Genomic DNA, 20,005 nt, shown 5'->3' on the forward strand with positions numbered 1-20,005 from the left:
AAACCACAATTTCTTTATGCATTCATCAGTTGATGGACATTTAGGCTCTTTCCATAATTTGGCTATTGTTGAGAGTGCTGCTATAAACATTGGGGTACAAGTGCCCCTATGCATCAGTACTCCTGTATCCCTTGGGTAAATTCCTAGCCAATAGATTTTTATGGAGAAAATAACATAATGCTACCAGTAGTGTTAAAATCCTAGATCAGTGCAACAATCCAAACCTGGCAATATGTTCACAGAAAGCAGGTACCAGTTCTTCTGTGAGCTGGCAGGCATGATTTGGGGCTTTTTTTTTTTTTGGACTTGATTGCCAGGCAAGTGACTTTCAGTGTCAGATCGTGTTGGTGAGTTGGGAAAATGGAGAACGCATCAGTGAGGACTCTTTCTGTGACCTGTGACAGAAGTGAACTAGCTTGAGCAAGAAGGAAGTGTATTGTCTCATATAACCAACAAGAGCAGAGCAGGACTGGCTACCTATACAGCTTAGTCGGAGCTCAGACTGTGTCACTGGCATTGGTTTCCCCACCTCCATCCCTCCGCACTGCCCCCTTTGGGCTGGCTGTCTTCACAGATAGACTCTTTCCATCCTAGCAAGACACCTTCAGCTCTAGCCTGCATCTTTCCACCTTGGAGTCCAGAAAAAAACAAGGTGTTCGCTTCCCGGTTAACTCAAAGAACGACCCCAGAAATGAGTCTCATTAGCTCCACTTGGCATGACTGTACGTCATGTCATGTTCTTGAATCCGTCACGGTGGTCGGAGGGGAAGGGACTTGAGCCTGAGACGTGTGTTCATTTCCTAGAACCAGAGTGAGTCCACTTTCCTTGTAACACCTGGTCTGAGAGTAGGGAAGAGATGATTTCCCCCAAACAGAATCCAGGTGCTATGGCCATAAGGAGGGGGGAGAGGATGATGTGGGGCACAAAGCAAGTGTCTGCTACAGAGAGTGAAGAACAAAGACCAGAAGGAGGAAAAGAGCACAGAATGGGAGCATACTAACATTCTAGGACTAATTTGCAAGTTTTCAAAGTACAACACTGACTTCCCTAAGCACACAAATACTTGTTATTATTTATTTGAGGCTCTCACATAGTTTCTCTCATCCTTACCCACTAGGGACATAGAATGCTGGGATCTAGGCCCCTTAAAGCTCAAGGCTTCAACCCCTCCCCAGAAAGGAGCAGTGCTGGGGAGGAGCCCCGTGGGCTACTGGGAGGTGACTGTGGACGGCAGTGACAGACACAGCATAGCCGCAGCCACCTGTGGCTGAGCCCTTCCCCGCCGACTCGTGTCTGTCCTCACAGCCCGTGGTCTCCAGCAGAACAGCCAATACCTGGGAGATTGTGTTCCTGGGAGGAAGAGGGGAAGGCTGTCTGCAGTCTGTTCCACATGCCGCTAGCCCCCACTGGTGTGCAGGCCTCGTGAGGGTGGGACGCGTGTCTCTCCTCTGCTGTATCCCTGTACCAGGCTGGACTCAGAGATGACATTACATAAGTACAGTTGACCCTTGAACAACACACGTTCGAACTGAGCAGGCCCCCTTACATACAAATTTTCTTTAATAAATACAGTACAGCACTGGAAACGTATTTTCTCTCCCTTAGGATTTTCTTTTTTTATAAACTTTTTAAAAATGTTTATTTATTTTTGAGACAATGCAAGAGACAGAGTGCAAGCAGCGGAGGGGCAGACAGAGGGAGACACAGAATCTGAAGAGGGCTCCAGGCCCTGAGCTGTCAGCACAGAGCCCGACGCGGGGCTCGAACTCACGAACTGTGAGATCATGACCTGAGCCGAAGTCGGACGCTTAACCTCCTGAGCCACTCAGGCACCCCTCCCTTAGGATTTTCTTAACATTTTCTATTCTCCAGCTTATTTTATTGTAAGAACAAAGTGTATAATACATATACAAAATACATGTTAGTCAACTATGTTATCAGTAAAGTTTCTGGTCAACAGTAGGCTATTAGTAGTTGGGCTTTTGGGGAGTCAAAAGTTAGATGCCTAGTTTTGACTCCATGGTGGGGGAGGGTCAGTGCCTTTCATCCCCATGTTCAAGGATCCAACTGTTTTGTGGAAGGGGTGAGGGCACTGGGGACTGAGACTGGGTGAATGTCTCTCATGTAACCAGCTGGTTGCAGACTAGGGACTCTCCCTGAGCCAGTCTTACTCTGGAGCTCATATTCTTAACTACTCCTGGAGGGCACTCCAGTCAGAACTGGAGCCCTGCTACTGGTTGGCATGATGGCCAAAGCATCCAGGTGTCCTCTGTGCCCTTGCTTTGGATAAGGGAAGTACTTGTAGTTTCAGAAGGGAGAGGGAAGCTGGGATGCCCCAGCTGGATGGCCCCACCCCACGGTGGCCTCTTAATATCCAGTAAAGCACCTTTTTTTTTTTTTTTTCACTCAGCTATCCCCAGTCCAACTTTCCTGCTCTTTTGCAAATGCTCTTTTGCATTTTTCATAAAAAATGAAAGCATTTTTTAACCTCAAAGTAGCATCGCCTAGCAACTCAGCTGACTCACGTCAAGGTCTCTCCTTCAATCCGGGAAGCCAAGGGCACGCCTTTGGCAGGGACTTGGTTTGGCTGCTCCTAAGTGGACAGACGCTTCTGTCATTTTCGTCTTGGCCTCAAAACTGACTCGTCCATAGAGGAGACAGAGCCACTTGTCAGCATAATAACAATTTTGAAAGAATCTTACTCTTTCAGCAATCTTTCAGGAAGGTGTTCGGACTCTATCTGTGTTGAAAACAGACCTGGGCTTCTAAGAGTTAGGTCTAACGGGAAATTTATTACCCAACTGACCCTTAATTTTCTGCTTGCAGAAGAGCTGGAGTAAATTAAGCACTCAGAGGAATCCTGGGCACATAAGAAGGACCAGTCACCCATGGATTTCCTCCCCTGTTCCCAATATCCATAGTCTGCCCTCTTTTGTTCTTGAGTGATGCGCTCTTTATTTACAATGGCATACAGCTCCCACTGTGTTCTTAGCCTTTTATAAAGATAATTTAAAAAGTTTTCTTTCAAGCCAGCTTTTTTTCAAATGCGTATGGAAACCAGATAAAAATTATTTATAGATTACCTGCCATGGAGACTATTTGCATGCTTGGAGCCATCTCTGTTTTTTTAAAGTAATTTTCAATTATGCAAGTGATACACGAATGGTTTCTTCTTGTTGACAAATTACAGGTCAGGCCGAGTCCTCTATGATTGCCTTCGCCCACCCCGGTCCTCCCTGACTCTGTTGTTTTCAATTGGGTGTATTCACCTTTACGGAGATTTTTCATTTCATTCTCACCTCAACTCAGGCAGCATCTGTGATGTGCCTGCCACATGCCAGACCAGGGATATAAAGATCCCTCACCCTCAGAGAGCTCCCCATCTAAGAAGGGAGAGAGACACACGTTCCCAAGTAACAGTAATATAGCATGATTATCTGACAGATGTTAGGGAAAGCCATGGAAAGGAGGTAACTTTAGGCTTGGCGTTGAAGGATGCTTTGGCCTTTGGGCAGAGATGAGGAGAGAGGGAAGAGCAGTCTAGTAAGAGAAAACAGTTCTGGCTAAGACAAGGACATGGGACATTGGGACTTAGAGTTCTAGGTCAGATCCGGTTGCAATATGTGACTTTTGGGAGAAGTGTTTGGAGATAAGAGTTTCATTCATGTCATCATTGTCCATATTTGATGGACTGTGTTCTCCTTAGCAAACTTTCCTTTGTGAAGTTTCTGTTTCCACGGCCAAAGAAAGTCCTCGGGGCAGCGTGGCCTGTGGCAGATCTGGTTGGTCTGGTATTATTTGCCTGATACTGTTGCAGCCCAATTTATTTATGCATTCGCATCCTTTTGTAAAGTCACCTCACACGCAGATGCATTGAAGCAGTGGATTAGGAGGACAGAGAAGATGGCCAACCGAGTGCCAGTTGGGGCAGCCACTCCTCGGTGCCTCTAGATGGTTGGTCATAGGTGGGGTAACCGTATAATTTATTGTCCAAACCAGGATGCTTTTTAGAGCACTCTTGTTAATTATGCCAGGACAACAGGTATAAACTTTGACTGTTCTGGGAAATCCTGGAAGTGTGGTCCCCCTTGGCATGTGGTATTTTGGGTGCCCAAGTTTGCCTGACTTCTAGATCTTTCTAGAGGAATCAGAAGTTTGGATTTCTATGTGAAATCCCCTGATTTTAAATGGTTTCTGTTTTTAAAAAAAAACACTGTGTGGGGCCAAGCTGGCAAAGCTAGTTTACAAACTTAGCTGTTGTGTACATAACTAAAATTATGGACATTAGGTATTGAGTTTTTGTAAAAGAGGCCCCGTCTTGCTCTAAAAGTGTCCTGCATTTTTTTTGTCAGTTAGCCATTGCTGTGTAACAAGCCACTTCAAACTCTGTATTTTAAAACAACACAAATAGTGTTGCTCACAGGTCTGTGGGACAACTGAGTAGTTCATCTGGTCTTGGGGGCTTGCATAGGCGTATTCAGACAGCTAGGGCTTGGCTAGGTTGCTCTGCTGGTCTTGGCTGGACTCTCTCAAGTGTGACAGGTTGTTGGCTGTAGGTTGGTCTAGGATGGCCTCGGATGGAACAGCTGGGCTTCCTTTGATATGGTCTCTCATGCAGGCCTGGCTTGTTCATGTGCAGTGATGGGTGGAGAGAACAGATGTGGACCATGGCTGTTGGAGCCTCTGCCTGGAACTAGCATACCAACGCTTCTACCGCATTCTCTATCAGCCAGAACAATCTATAAGGCCTCCTCAGTTCAAGACATGGGGAAACGGTCTCCAGCCTTCCATGGAAGAGCTGCAAAACCAACTTGTAAAGGGCATGGATACAGGGAGGGCAAAGAATTGGGAATATTAATTGCAATCTACCTACCATAATCACTATTCTCATTTCTTTTTAAAAACTCATATTCTTTAATAAAGGGTCAGATAAAGATATTTTATTTTTCTCCAGATAAACGAATCCAACTATACATGAAAAGCCTACTTTGTCTTCCAAGTCCTCAAAAATGCATGCCTCCCGTGCCAGGAGGCCTTGCTATCATTCAGCAGGAGCTAGAAGTGCTAGGCTCTCAATATGCAAACATTGTGAATCTCAACAAGCAAGTGTATGGACCATTTTATGCAAATATACTTCGAAAGCTGCTCTTCGGTGAGGAAGCCATGGGAAAGGCTGATGCTTCATCTGCTAACTAAAGAGGAACTGACATTGGATGCGAGGTTGGAAATCTAGCACTTTGGTACCCAGTCTGTTTCCACCAGTGGCATTACAGATGTGGCACATCCTCAGTCCTGCTTGTGGTGCAGCGTTAGCCTGAATTTGTGTAATCCAGTAATATTAGCATTGCAGAAGACATGCACATCATAGAGACCCTATTCATGCATCATTTTCAAGTTCAAAAGAGATGTTTTTAATGGACAGAAAGCAATTTATAATTAATTATATTACCTATATAATACTTGTAAATGTTTTCTTAAGCATTTATATGTGGCTTGTTCATTCAACCTTTAAGGAGTTGTATTTCCTCACTTGTCACTATCAAATCTAATGATTTTTAATTTTGTTACAACTTCTTAAAAGGGTTGCAAGTCATGAGGATAACCAAGGGGACTGATGTTCTGAATAAATGATGTGACATAAGCATAATTGTATTTGAAATGTACGATTAAATTTTATTAATGTGTAACAAAAACTTACATAGTAAGTTTATAAAGCCCAGAAATGTACCAAATCACATTTTATATTACCAATTGCCAGTATTTGTCTAGAATTTAAATTTATTAAAAACATTTTAAAGCTATGTACACATTTTAGGTAAAACCTCTATTGTTCATTTAGTGAAAATATATTTTTAAAAATCCTTTCTAAAATTTTATTCTAGAGGTTGGTTTCTGCCTGTAACTTACCCTGCTCTCTGAGAGAAACAAGTTTTGCACAAATATATTAGTGAATGTCCTTGCATTTCTCAGGCCATTGGTAAAGTTTATATAAGATGTTAATATTTTTATGTAAGGCAGGAGTGGTTTGAATTGGTTTATTTAGAATAAGAAGGGAAGTTAACAGTAAACGAGATCCCCAGGAGATCCCCCATTGTCAGTGAAGTTCACATGCGAAAACGAAATAGTTGAAGTTTGGATTTTTTTAGCCATATAACTTGTTAGCAAATGCCTCCTGTGCTGATTAGATTCTTACCCCGCTATGACCAAGATGCTCTTCTAAGCATCACTATCATTTGACATTCTTGAGCATTAAGTCAAAACTTTGCCAAGCTGGCACTGGTTGTCATTGGGGTTTTGGAGAAATCTGCTTGTCCGAGAATTACATACTTCTAAAATGTTAAGGGAAGCACTACAGTCTGGGCAGACTCCATCTAGAAAGTACTTTATTCCCATAAAACACCTTTGGATTATTTTGTTTTCTAAGGACCCACTGAATCTTAGTAGTCTGGTAGGGAAGAGTGGGTAGGAGGTCAAAAGGAGGGAGTACTCTTTTTTACCTTACCTCCTTTTCCTCACTCTGACCTCCACCATTATGGTGTTACTTAATCATTTGGTAAAGTTCTAGGACATGATTGTGTGAATAAATTATCTCCAATCTTTACATGTTGGAGGGATCTGCCAAAACTTGAGGAAATTTTGAAAGTCTTTTTTTTTTTTTTCTCACAATGACCAATATATACATCTGCCATTCTACCCATCTAAGCAGCTGTTATGAGTAGAATTTTCCTGAAGAGCACATCACTGGTCTTACCCATTTCCCCGTCGTCTTCCTGTATTTCCCTTCTGCCCATGTTTTCCTGTGCTTAGAAACCATAAGGTGCTGAAAACAATTTTTTTTTTCATTTTCTCTTAAGTCAAGGTAATTTTCAATTGTGTTCACTTTGGAGCGTGGGTGGCAGAGGGTTCTGACGTGGAAAAGTAATGTGTAGTGTGACTTTTTGTTGCTTTCCGAGGTAAACCACATACTTAACAGCAAGACTGAGTAGTGTACTTTTTTATTATCAGATTGGAACCCAGCTGGTATTCTTGTATACTTGATTATACTGCAATTGCCAGCGGGAAAACAATGTGCAGACATTTTTAAAAATGCATTTAAAATGAAGGGCATTCTGCTGCTTTTTCTTTTTCTTTCTTTCTTTTTTTAAGTCCCAAGGTAAATCTCAATGTCTCAAGTCTGGATTTAGGCAACTACATTTATTAGGATTTTTAAAAGCATATCCCTTAGCATGTTGTGTTCTTTTTTTTGTTTTACTTAAATGTTTACTTCTACTTTTGAGGTTTTCTTAACATGGTCTTGTTTTGTAATGTCAATTTTATTAAACACCATATACACATTTTCATTCTTCTGCTAAAACATGTATTGTGTGCACTAGTTAAATTTTAAAACATTAAAAATTATTTGAAGATAGCCAGTGTCTCTTTGTTTTTTGTATTTTTTTTATTTTTTGAGAGAGCAAGGGTGAGCGAGAGAGAATGAGTGGGGGAGGGGCAGAGAGCGAGGGGACAGAGGATCTGAAGTGGGCACTATGCTGACGGCAGAGAACCTGACACACAGTTCAAACTCACAAACTGTGAGATCATGACCTGAGTTGAAGTCTGATACTTAACTGACTGAGCCACCCAGGTGCCCTCTTTGTTTTCTAAACCACCTTTTGGTAGCTCAGGGCTGGAATATTGCACAGTCTTTATTGTGGTTCTTCTACAATGATTGTTCTGGTGATTGTCAGAGCCTTACAGAGATCAGGTCATGTTCACTCAGTCAGGAAATACATACTGAGCATGTACTATATGACCAGAAGTATCCCAAGTGTTGTGTGATACACAGATGACTAGATAGACACCGTCCTCAAGAAGCTTATAATCTAGGAAGAAGGACAGACTCGTGAACAAAGTATCATAAAGACGAAAACAAGTACATACAGTGCTAGAGTAAATACCATCCCATTCTATTCCATGGAGATCATTCTTGAGCTACAACAGGATGGGTCAGGAATGGCCAGGAGGCTAAGAAAGGGGAAGGCACAATAAGTCAAGTGCATGGTGAATATAGTGGGGTGGAGAAATGGCAAGCCAATGACTAGCATATGGTAGAAGAGTGGAGGTGAGGAGAGGCAAAACAAGAGAGGTAAAAAGATTCTGGGATGTTATGCTAAAATTTTGGGGTTTTGTCCTGAAATAGATAAAGAATCAGAATCTTTTGAAATAAGAGAGGGTTGTGTTTTAGAAATTATGTATTTGGAAATTATGTTTTGGAAAGATTACCCTGGCAAAGAACACTTGCTGTTGGTGCGGGAATATTCCTCTGTGTGGAGTGTGAATACATATATGCACTCGCACGTGAACACATGGTATAAGCAATGGAAATGGACCCAGGCCTGCTGAAGCAGAAAGGGAGCTTACTGCATAGGTATTAAGGACCTCATGGAATCGTCCTAATCTGGGGAGTCAGGCTTGGAAAATGGGTAGGAACCAAGGCAATGCAAGCTGCAGGACTCTAGCCAAGCTGGATGCAGTCCTATGGCTTCAGAGATTTATTTCTCTACTGTCCTTGCTTCTTTGCCTAATTTGCTCAAGATTCAAAGTCCCAGGTATGAACAAGCTGTTAGAAGAATCTAGGCCAAGTTCCCAGGCTCTGATTTGCAGGAGATGGAAGGAGTGAGTAGCTGACCCTTGGACTTCCATGGTCCCATCAAGGTCACCCAACTAGAGATTGCTTCCAAATGGAAAAGAGTTGTTGAGGAGCAGAAAGAGGAAAAAAAAAATCCACAAAATATACATTTGTGAGGGCTTTAAAATTTGGATGTGAGAAATGTGTGTGACCACCCACCCAATCCCACATTGCCTCTGAGAATAATGCTAAAAGATGATTCAAGGAAGGGCGGCGGCATGTGAAGTCGACCATTATTGGTGTGTGTGTAGATGAACTGCCAAACGAATAGCTCCCAGGTCTCAGTGGCCTCATATACCCACATTTCTCAAATTATAGTTCAAAGCAGGGGTAGGGTGGTGGGCTGGGGGAGGTGCTACTCCATTCAGTAGTAGAAGAAGCCCAACTTCCAACCGTCCTGTGACTGCTGTCCCCTAGCTCTTCAAAGTCTCCGTTCCCTCAGAAGATAGGGACAGAAAAGGATTGTTCACTTTCACTCATGGTTCATTGGCCACAACTCAATCATGCGGACTCATCTAACTGCAAGGGAGGCAAGATTATGGGTCAAGGAAGAAGAAGCTGATATGTTGGTAAGCGTTAGCAATCTCTACCTCTGGTCCCTCCAGCTTTCTTTTTTTTTTTTTTAACATTTATTTATTTTTGAGACAGAGGGAGAGAGAGCATGAACAGGGGAGGGTCAGAGAAAGAGGGAGATGCAGGATCTGAAACAGGCTCCAGGCTCTGAGCTGTCAGCACAGAGCCCGACATGGGGCTCGAACCCACGGACTGCAAGATCATGACCTGAGCCGAAGTCAGATGCTTAACCGACTGAGCCACCCAGGCGCCCCCCTCCAGCTTTCTTAAATAAGCCCCATGAATCTTCTTTTCATGAAAATAAGTTTAAAACCACGTGCCTGTTCTGATCTTTTAATAGTAGTTCTCCAGAGCGCCATGTTGAGAGGATTTTGAAGCCAGATCCATGGTGAGCAGTAAAGAGTTCTGTGCCTGGTTGGCAAAGTATGCCATGGGTGTGGAGTGCGCCACCTTTGTGCAACATATTTTTATTTCTAACTCAAACCCTTCTCGAGACTAAAGTTCAACCTGTTCCACCTCTGGGGATGTTAAGTTCCAAAATTTTCTACTCATGGCTTAGTAAAAGTAGCATGGGACTGAGAATCACAAGACTGGAGTTTGAATTCATTTCCTCTACTTAATAGCTCTATGAACTCAAGTCAGTTTTTTAAATCTCCTTGAGCCTCTGTTTCCTACCCTACCTCACAAGAGATGTGAGAATCAAATGAGATAATGTATTCAAAATCATCTGCAAACTCTGAAGCATAATGTAGTCAGAATACATTAAAATAACTGTAATTTATTAGTCCTAAATCTCTTTCAAGCTTCAGGAGGTTTTAGTATTGTGAGATGTGATGGTCAGGTACTTAAGTACACAAGAGCAGAAATTGTCATACCTCATCAGAACCATGGTTCATTAAGCCCAAGATTGTCATTGGCAGAGAAACTCAAGGGTATGTAGAAGGCTGCAGTCATTGTCCTTAGTGACAACTGCAAAGGAAAGTGACAAACCCAACATGTTCTTATTTTACTTGGTAATCACTAATGACTTTATCCTCCATGATTTAATCTAACCTTTTAGAAAGTACGTTTGTTATTACTGACTTGTGTCTTCTTGTTCTCTATTTTTGGGGTGAAGCTTTATCTTGTTCATTTCTAAGTTTATGCGTCTTTCAGATTTCAAGGGAAGGAACCGAGGGATTTATTGCAAAGCTTTAAAAAGAAGAAAGAAAACACAGGAATCTGTCTCACCAGCTGCACTTGCAGGCTTGATGGAGGATCTGAATATAATTCTTTATTTTTTATTATTTACAGAGTGTGGGTGGGAAGAGAGAGAGAGAGAGAAAGAGGGAGAATCCCATGACCCTGAGATCATGACCTGAGCTGAAATCAAGAGTTGGACACTCAAATGACTGAACCACCCAGGTGCCCTTAATTCTTTTTTCTTTCAAGTAAATTAATAACAGCCACTGAGCACTTACCATATGGCAAGGAATACCCTAAGCGCTTCATACACATGATCTCCTATAACTGCACAACACCCTGTAGGGCAGGCTTTATCTTTATTTCTATAGATGCAAATGAAGCTCAGATTAGCTACAGAAGTTGTCCAAGGTTACAGAGCTGGTGGGTGTCTTTAAACACACCAAAGAGTCTAACCCTGGAATGTGTGCGCTAAAACCTTTTGCTATATTGGTTTCTCTAGGTCATCCGATCAAAAGTATTTCTCACTGTGGTGATGCTACCAAATGCTTCCTTGGTGTTTTACTTCACTACTTCTTTATGCAGCCGCCCTCCCTTTTGGTACCTCTTAATTAATAACGTCCCAGGAGAGAAGTGATTGGGTCTAATTGCCATTAGTCAGTACAGACACTCCTCTTCCCTACTCTCCTGCACTGGGTAGGGGCCACGTCAGCTCCCCTACATGGCTGTCTTTGGCAGGTTCCTGACCCAATCAGTTCTTACAGCATGGTTGGGTCCCATGACACAATGCAAGGCTGTTTCAGAGAAGGGCTTTGTGGGCATGTCAGACAGCAAAAGGCTTCAGACCATCCACCCTTGCTCAAAACGTAAGCTGTTTTTTCTGATTACAGTAGAGGTTTCGGCCCGTGTTCACCCTCACCTTGCTGTTTATGAAATGATAGGCTTCACAGAAGCCCTCTTTGCCCTTGCCTTTTCAGACTGAAGAGCCCATATTCTTTCTCCAACATTGCTCTAGCCTTTTCTAGTTCTATTGTGAATTTACTCAAGTTTGGAAACCAGGATCACACATGTTTTCTCCCAGTCTGGATGCATCAAGGTTTTGAAGACAGGATAATCCTTTTTTGTTTACAGTGTCTTCATGTTGAAGCCTCTCAGAATAAGGTCTTATTTCTTTAACATGGCATAAGGGCTAACAATGGCCCAGTCCCAATGGATCTTTCTAGTGTCACCTACTGACACTTCCTTATAGACAAGCCCTATGGAGATCACACTCAATTGCCAGAATGTGGTCCTATGTAAAGTCCTCAAGCCATTGGTCATGCTGTTTTTCTCTGCTTGAAATATCTTCTGCCACTCCATCCATCCAGGGTGCTATTATGATAGAGCAATTGAAAGCATGTCAGATAATTATGGATTTAAATTCTAGCTCTGCTTGGCGAATTTCTTAATCCCTGTGAACCTTAGTCTCTTTGCCTGTCAAGTGGAGATAATCATACTTACCTCCCTGCGGTTGATCATTAAATCAGAGAATGCACACGAAGTGGTTATTCCAATGCCTAGCAAAGAGTAAATGCTCAGTCAGTAAATGGAAGCCCAGCTTGGACACCTCTGCTTCCCCCTTTCTTTTGCTGTCCTTTAACCAATGCCCCTTTTTCTTTACCCACTTCTCCACCGCATCAGTCACCTTCTCATCTGGCTACCGCAACACTATATACTTAATTGATGGTACAATATTCCAAGATGTCAGCCATTTTTCTTTCTGCATTTCCCTTCCCCAAATGCCCAGCCTTCTATTCAAACCACGAATCTTTTTGTACTAATATCTCAGGAAAAGAATGTGACAGCAGAAAACAGAAGAGTCAGGAGACTGTTCCTGGCTTTTTGGTTTTTAAAATTCAGTTCCCTAGGGAATCAGAAGTCACGGGTTGACCTGGGGGCAAGTGCTGATACCTGTAGGGGTGAGAGAGGGGAGGCAGGGGTAATAAGGGAAGGATTGCAAGGATTGTAGCAGCTGTGGTCTAAGCGCCCCAACACCACTCAGCGTCAGCTAACTGTTGCCAGTGCGGACTCTGGGTTCACTGCTACCTGATTCATCTCTTTTCAAGAGAAACAAACAAATCAAGGTTTTTTTTTTTTAATGTGAAATACAATATCAAGTTTATTATCACTCACTACATTATTTTCTTTCAAATAATTTATTCAACAAAAACTTATTCAGGGGCAAACAGTGAGTTAGAACCTGGGAGTGCAAAGACAGACAAGATGGTTTCTGTTCCAGGAGCTCCTGGTGTAAAGAATTAGATGCATAAACATAGGATATGGTATCAAGTGATATGTCTTATGTTAAAGAGTGATTTCCAAAGGGTGATCACTGGGCCAGCAGCAGCAGCAGCAGCAGCATCACCTGGGAACTTACTGTAAATGCAAATTTGCAGGCCCTGGCCCAAATCCGCCTAATATGCAAGCTGAGGTTATTTTAACAAGCTCTCCAGGTGATTCAGATGCATGCTAAAATTGGAAAATCACTTTGAGAATGAAAAGCCAAGAGGACTCTGGAGCAGTAAGCCAACACATCTGAGCCAACCTTGAGATCTCTGCCATCTAAAAATCACTTCACAGTCCCTTCCAGCCTAGATTCTAAATAGGTTTCTCTCTGGTAATTCACAAGGATGATACAAAAGTATATGTGTCCTTTTAAACGAACGCATAAGATCTTCAAGAATGGGGTTTTTAATTAACCTTTAAAATTTTTCTTTCCCTTCTCCTACTTTCAGATTTCAGCACAATACTTTGGAGATACAGGCACTGAAATTTACTTGAAGCAGCTAATTTGGAAATTACCCTCGTGAAAGAGTTATACAGTCACGATGGGAAAATGGCATTTGTGTATTTACAAATTTTCATAATTTACTGTGGCAAAATATACAGAAAAGTTAACAATTTTTTAAAAAGTTTTACTTATTTATTTTTGAGAGAGAAGGTGAGAGTGAGCAAACTAGTGGGGTAGGAGCAGAGAGAGAATCCCAAACAGGCTGCCAGCTGCCAGCACAGAGCCCGATGTGGGGCTTGAATTCAGGAACCACAAGATCATGACTTGAGCCAAAATCAAGACAGATGCTTGACCTACTGTGCCACCCAGATGCATTAGAACCATTTTTAAGGGTGCAGTTCAGTGTCCTTAAGTACATTCATGATGTTGTACAACCATCACCACACTGCTCCGTTCCATAATTTTTGCATCTTCCCAAACCGAAACTGTGCACCAATTATACAATTGTTGATATCTTTTGCCTTGTTCTCTTCCAATGGGAGTTTTTTCTATTGATCTGAGTTCATTCTAAAGTACGGCTATCAATCCTTTGTCTTCTTCCAACTCATGTTTTTAAAGGGCTCTATTCATGGTGAATTTTAAAAACATGTTCAGAAAATTCTGCATTTTCATGGAATAATAAAACTGTGGTTACAATTATATTATCAAATCTATGAATATTTTCCTTTAGGATTTCTGTGTTGCTGTCCTTGAAGGCTTTCACAACCTCAATCTTATGAATACACTTAATCCATAGAGGATTTACTTAGATGTTTTTTTCTAAATGGCTAATCAGCTATTCCGACATCATTTATTGGATAACTTGTCTTTGCCTACTGATTTAAAATGTCATATTTTCATACTAAATTTTTCTGCGTCCTGATCTTTTCTCTAGTCCTTCGAGAATATAACAAAGCCTTAATTACCGTCCTGTTATGCTCTACTCTCCAGGGAGTTAAATCCTCCTCACTTTATGTCATTTTGATGGTTGTATAATATCCCATCACACGCACATAATTTTTTTAACCAACCTCTTAATACTAAGCATTTGTTAAATTTCCTATTTTCCAATACCATACAACCTGTAGTTTTGGATTGGATTAAACAAAAATCTCTGCAGCCGTGGCTCAAGTTGTGCAAATTACCCGTCTACCCTTTTCTCTGAACTGTTTAAACAATTAGAACAAATACGCTTTACTGGTCTGAATTATGGGATAATTGGCACCGAATCCGTCCCCTGGTCAACATTATCCGACAGAGACTTCCAAGTGACACCAGGGGGCGCAGTTTCCCAGCTCCGCCTCAGCCACATCCGGGTTCCACCGCAGGTTCGGGCCGGGAGCAGGCGGAACGTTTCTATCACGCCACCAATTAACCTGCGCAGCGGGGACCATTTAGGCCTTCGCGCACCGCTCTTAGCGGGCGCTGCGGTTTGCTTGGGGCAGCCGAAAGCGGGCGTGGCGGCTCTGCTGGCTTCTCCCTTCGTCGTGAGCAGCACAGCATGGACGTGCTTGCGGAAGAGTTTGGGAACCTGACGCCGGAGCAACTGGCTGCACCCATCTCTACTGTAGAGGTGAGGCCTGGGCACGCGGAGAGCGGAAGGGGCCGGGAGCGTCCGCAGGAGGCGTTGCCCGAAGAGCTCGCGTGGCGGAGGGGGGGGGGGAGGGGCGGCGGCGGCTTCTGCGCATGCTCAGCGCGACGGAGCGGGTCTCTTCCGGAGCGGGCCGCCGAGTGCCCGTGGAGGGGCAGAGCTCGGAGGAGCGGGACAGCCCCCCCGCGCTCGCGGCCTTCGGCTGGGGTGGGGGTGGGGGCCCTTCAGGGTTCGTGTGTGTCAGGGAAGGATTGGCCCTCGCTCCCACCTAGTGGGACGTAGTGCACGCTCCCGGGTTAGAGGAGACACCGAGGTCCAGGGAGCTTAGGCCACCTTCGTGGGGTCCCACATTTGCCGGTGGTGGTGAAACCAAATCGTCTGAATCCCAGGCTAGTAATCCTTTTAACTTGGAATTCAAGTTTGGGCTTTAGGAGTATTTTAAACGCCCTGGAAATTTACTCACAACACTTTGAAAAAAGAAATTGTGTATTTTGGGGAATAGCCCCGTACCTTTCGTGAGTTAATCAGAAGTTAGGGATAACTGCCCTCCAGTGAGCTGTCTAGAGAAGTTCAGCTGTGGACGTAGTCTTATTTTCTGGAAAACCACATGTAAACCCTCTGGACCTCAGAGGCTTTACCATCATGGAATGGGGGAAATGGAGAAATCGTGAAGGGAAAGCTTTCAGGTAGAGGAACGGGACACTTGAATATCGGTAGGTGACATAGTAGGTCAGACCGCCTGATGTTTTCGAGGAACTACGGTAGTATTAGAGTGAAGAAAAGTGGAGGAAGGGAGATGAAAAATAGGTCGGCGAGGGTCCTGATTATGAGAGGTTTTGATTTTTCATAGACCTCCGAAGGAGCTATGAAATGCTATTGAAGGGATTAAGCCGGAGAGTGACATGATCGGTGAATCTATTGGATTGTAATCTTTTCTTTATATTTATTTGACAGATTAATGAGGTTAATTATGATTAGTCTATCAGATTCAATACATGAGTGCCTACAACACACTGATGATCATCAGGCAATACTGGATTTTTAACTCTTTAAGAGTTAATAGTAAGAGCCAGCATTTACTGACCACTTGCTATGTGGCAGGCTCTGTTTAAGCCTAATATGCATTGTGTTATTGATTTTCTGAAATAAGCACTATTTTCACCCCATTTTGCCAATGAAAGACTTTGGAGGCCCAGAGAGGTTACATGATTAATCCAGTGTCAGAAAGCTGTTAAGTAGCTGATCTGGATTTTGGACTCTGCCAGTCTGATTTTAGTCTTCATCCTTAAGATGAAAAGACTGCCTTTTCAAAGACCTGAAGGAATAAGCTTAGAGGATTTGTAAATCTTGCCTGACTTCGCACAGCTGTGAAGGGACCAGAACCACAGTTCCAGGCTTCTGATTCAGGAATAAAAATTCCTCTTCCTGACCCCCTGTGTCCAATCCACCATCACATCTTTCGGCTCCTGCCTAGTAAACCCATTCAAGTCTGAAGCTTCATTTCTGCTATTGTCCAATCTGGAACCACTGTCCTGTCCTACTTCCTAGGCTGCCAACTTGTCTCACTCCAACCTGTTCTCTGCTCTGTAGCCAGAGCAATTAGTTTAAATGATCATATTGCTTCCTTGGTTAAAATTCTTCAATCTCTGCCCTGTTCTCTTAGGGCAAAATCTAACGTCTTGACCATGTTTATAAGGCTGTCCTCAGTCGGGTCACTATTTACTTCTCCAGCCTCTTTTCCCACCACTTTCTCCATCCTGCCCTGAGATCTTTCTACTCTACTTTGGATTTTTTCTGATTCCTCATTATAGATTTACATACAACAAAATGTACAGATACCAAGTGTTCAGTTACATTTGTTTTGACAGTTATGTATACCCAAATAACTACCACTCAGTACAAGATCTAGAACATTTCCATCACCCTAGAATGTTCCTTTGTGAACCCTTTTGAGTTTATAACCCAAGCACCTTTACTTATTTATTTATTTATTTATTTAAGACAGAGAAAAGGAGAAGGGGGAGGGGAGAGAATGAATGAATCCCAAGCAGGCTCCATGCCCAATGCAGGGCTTGATCCCAAGACCCTGGGATCGTGACCTGGGCCAAAATCAAGAGTAGGATGCCCAACTGACTGAATCACCCAGGCACCCCTCCTCCAAGTGTACTTTTTGATTTCTGTCATCATAGATTAGTTTTGCCTGATTCCCTTCTTTTTGTTAGTAGACTAACTTTTTTTAGAGTAGTTTTAGGGCCGCAGCAAAATTGAGAGGAAGATACAGATCTATATACTCCACAAATCCCCTGCCCCCACATCTCCTCTTTCTTGAAGAATGTTTTTTACTTTCTCCAGATTGTTTGCTTCCCTCCCTGAGCACTCCCTGCCACCCCTTTTTGCTGGACCTGTCTTTTGCTCAGGAGGTGTCCTGAGAATAAAATAAAGTATGAAGAATGCTTGGATCATCAAGAGATTAAAGTATATTCTGTTTAAGAAATCTGTGGTGTGTGTGTGTGTATGTATATATACATACATATACATATGTATGTATATATATATATATATTTGTGCATACACATATATGATTTCCATAAAAGTGGTTAAAATTTTAAAATTGTTCTTTTCATTTTGATTTATTTTCTTTTTCTGTGATAAAGTAAGTCATTTTGGGTATATTAAAATAACTTGTAAAAATATTGTGATCACAGCCACAGAGTTCTGATATTCTTGTTTTGCTTCACAGGAAAAATGGAGGCTGCTTCCAGCATTTTTAAAGGTAATTGTGTAATATTTAATACTAGTGGTTATTTTTCAGATGAAAAAGGGCAAATTCATCTTTTTTCAAAGATTAAATGTTTATCATCAACTAATAATTTTTGACTTTGCACAACTATGTGATTTGCTATATTTTGGAAATACAAGGAATTAGACCATGACTTAACCTATGTCTAAGGCGCTAGTTGGATGAGTGGTAATCTAATTTTAGAGAAAGGCTGTAGTATATGCAGTAGCACAGTGGTGTTGGCAAAAGTGGTGATGCTCCAGGTGGTCACAGAAGGTCTCCCAAAGGAGGTGAGACATAAACCACATCTCAGGAGGACAGGATTTAAGCAAGCTAAAAAGGTATAATACCGAGAGCATGCCTTGATAAAAGTGCTCAAGTGGAGCCTCCATGGCATCTGTAGGGACCAATGACCAGTCTGTTTGGCTGGAACAGATGAGTGGATAGTCACAGAGACTGCTGAATATAAGGTAGTCTAGGATCTAATTCAATTTTCAAGAGCTTATGCTAAGAAGTAAGGGGTACCACAATGATAGATCATTTGACACCCACTAGGATGGCAGTGATCAAAAAGAAAGGTAACAAGTGTTGATGAGGATGTGGGGAACTTGGAAGTTTCCTGGTGGGAATGTAAAATGCTGCAACTGCTTTGGACAACAGCCTGGCAGGTCCTCAAATGGCTAAACAGAGTTACCATGTGATCCAGCAATTTTCCTTATTTACTCAAGAGAAATAAAAACACATCTTCACACAAAAACTTGTACACAAATGTTCATAGTGGCCAAAAAATGGACACAACCCAAATGACCATCAACTGATGGATGGATAAATAATATGGTTTATCCATACGGTGGACTATTATTTGGCCGTAAGAAATCAAGTGCTGGTTTACTACAGCGTGGATGGGTGTTGAAAGCATGTTAAATGAAAGAATGGAGACTTGAAAAATGAGTAGAGTCTTATTTGACTTAGTTCTGTGTTACAGGCAGAAGGGAGAGTGCTGGGAGGGGATGCGGGGGAAGCTGTCAGGGTCGGAATTCTGACCAGGTTTGAAAGCCATGTTAAGGACTTTGGCTTTTCTTCTAACAGCAATAGGAAGCTATCTGAGAGGTTTTAAGAAGAGTGACCAAGAATGAAATAAAGTTGTAATAAGGTCAAGGAAAACCTTTTTTTAGTTATAACTCTTTTGTTTTTTTTTTAAAGAAACTATAAGCAGAGGAGAAAGGGTGATATTTATCATTCAAAAAAAGGGGACACAATTGGTGGCACAAGGTCCAAGAAGAGATAGAGGGTTCCATACAGACATAAGACTGGTTATTTCATTCATTCATTCATCCATCCATTTATTCAAAGTTGGGATTCTCCTTTACTCACACCACCTTGACATTTATTTGTCCAAGAATAAAGGTATGATGATTTTAGTATATAACTGGAGACAGGAACACAAAGCTTATGAGGCTGCCAGTGCTGTTGGTCAACAGAATCAAGGCTCTGTTCTTGGGCTGGGATGGCAACTGTGAAGAGGGACAAACATACTTAGTTTTGTACAAGTACCGGATTGGGTGTGTTTGACTTAATAGCATTGCTTTATGAAGATAAAAATTACCTTTTGAGTTTTAGTTGATGAGTCTATAAGGTGGCCTTGATTTTTTTATAGTGGTGGTGTAATATCCAGAATGAGGGAGGCAGTGGCCCCATGGTGTGCTGGTCATACTGTTGAGAACATTGTCCATGAGTTCAGGGTGCCCGTGTTAGGAGGAACACTGACCAACTGGAGCATGCCCAGGAGCAGGCCATCTGCTGCCGAAGGGTCTGGAAAGCGTGCATGTGAGACATAGTTGAATAGTTCCTGTTTGGCCTGGACGTGACATCATGAAGGAGAGATAAAGTAAATAAACAGACTGTCGAGAGCAGGCCTTTCTCTCCAGAAGGACAGTTAAGTCCAAGGGCTGGAAACTGGAGGAAGGCAGACCTCAGATCAACATAAGGTTGAATTTCTTCCCCCAATAATTAGGACTGCTTCTAAATGGGATGGTTTCTTTGTAAACCAGTGAGATCCCAAAAAGGAAGTGTAATTAAAGCAAAGGCTCTATGATTATGTGTTAGGAATGTTCTAGCAGTGCTGAACTCAATTGTGCTTGAAGATTAATATTAAAAAAAGAGAATACATACGGTCCTTTTAAATTCTAACATTTTGGAGTCTTTGTTATTGTTTCAGTGTTTTCAGTAGCAGGAGATGTAGTATCTCTGCAAATTCAAAGTATGCAGAGAAAATCTTGCCTTATTTGTTAGCTTATGGAGAGTCGTTAGGTATATTCAGATATTCCTATCTTGAATTCCAAGTGTCAGGCTGATTCTCAAGGAGGAAAATTTGAGGGGTATTAGTAGGATGGGGGAGAGAT

At 42.3% G+C, this 20,005-nt stretch overlaps 2 protein-coding genes and 1 long non-coding RNA gene across 4 annotated transcripts in view; 2 read left to right on the plus strand and 1 right to left on the minus strand.

Annotated features, from left to right (window-relative positions):
- TCP11L2 (t-complex 11 like 2) overlaps positions 1-7,409 on the plus strand; it is a 41,892-nt gene extending 34,483 nt beyond the window's left edge. The window contains exon 10 of the mRNA XM_027070938.2: positions 4,956-7,409. Within this exon, the coding sequence (XP_026926739.1) occupies positions 4,956-5,197 (242 nt within the window). The 3' untranslated portion in view covers positions 5,198-7,409. The remainder of the gene's footprint in view (positions 1-4,955) is intronic.
- A 3,086-nt stretch (positions 7,410-10,495) lies between these two features.
- LOC113602758 (uncharacterized) lies at positions 10,496-14,389 on the minus strand. Its single transcript, XR_003424257.2, has 2 exons — positions 11,925-14,389; positions 10,496-11,795 (listed from the first exon to the last, which is right to left on the minus strand). It is a non-coding gene; the product is annotated as an uncharacterized LOC113602758 (long non-coding RNA).
- Positions 14,390-14,552: 163 nt separating this feature from the next.
- The window catches only part of POLR3B (RNA polymerase III subunit B), a 102,853-nt gene continuing 97,400 nt past the window's right edge, over positions 14,553-20,005 (plus strand). Inside the window, exons 1-2 of one of the 2 annotated variants that reach the window (XM_015068828.3) lie at positions 14,553-14,806; positions 17,565-17,597. In XM_015068828.3, the coding sequence (XP_014924314.1) occupies positions 14,735-14,806; positions 17,565-17,597 (105 nt within the window). In that variant the 5' untranslated portion in view covers positions 14,553-14,734. Of the gene's footprint in view, positions 14,807-17,274; positions 17,300-17,564; positions 17,598-20,005 lie in introns of those variants that run through there. The other variant, XM_053226682.1, reaches the window with a different exon arrangement.

The sequence above is a fragment of the Acinonyx jubatus genome, chromosome B4 (genome assembly GCF_027475565.1).
Source record: "Acinonyx jubatus isolate Ajub_Pintada_27869175 chromosome B4, VMU_Ajub_asm_v1.0, whole genome shotgun sequence".
Taxonomy (NCBI): domain Eukaryota; kingdom Metazoa; phylum Chordata; class Mammalia; order Carnivora; family Felidae; genus Acinonyx; species Acinonyx jubatus.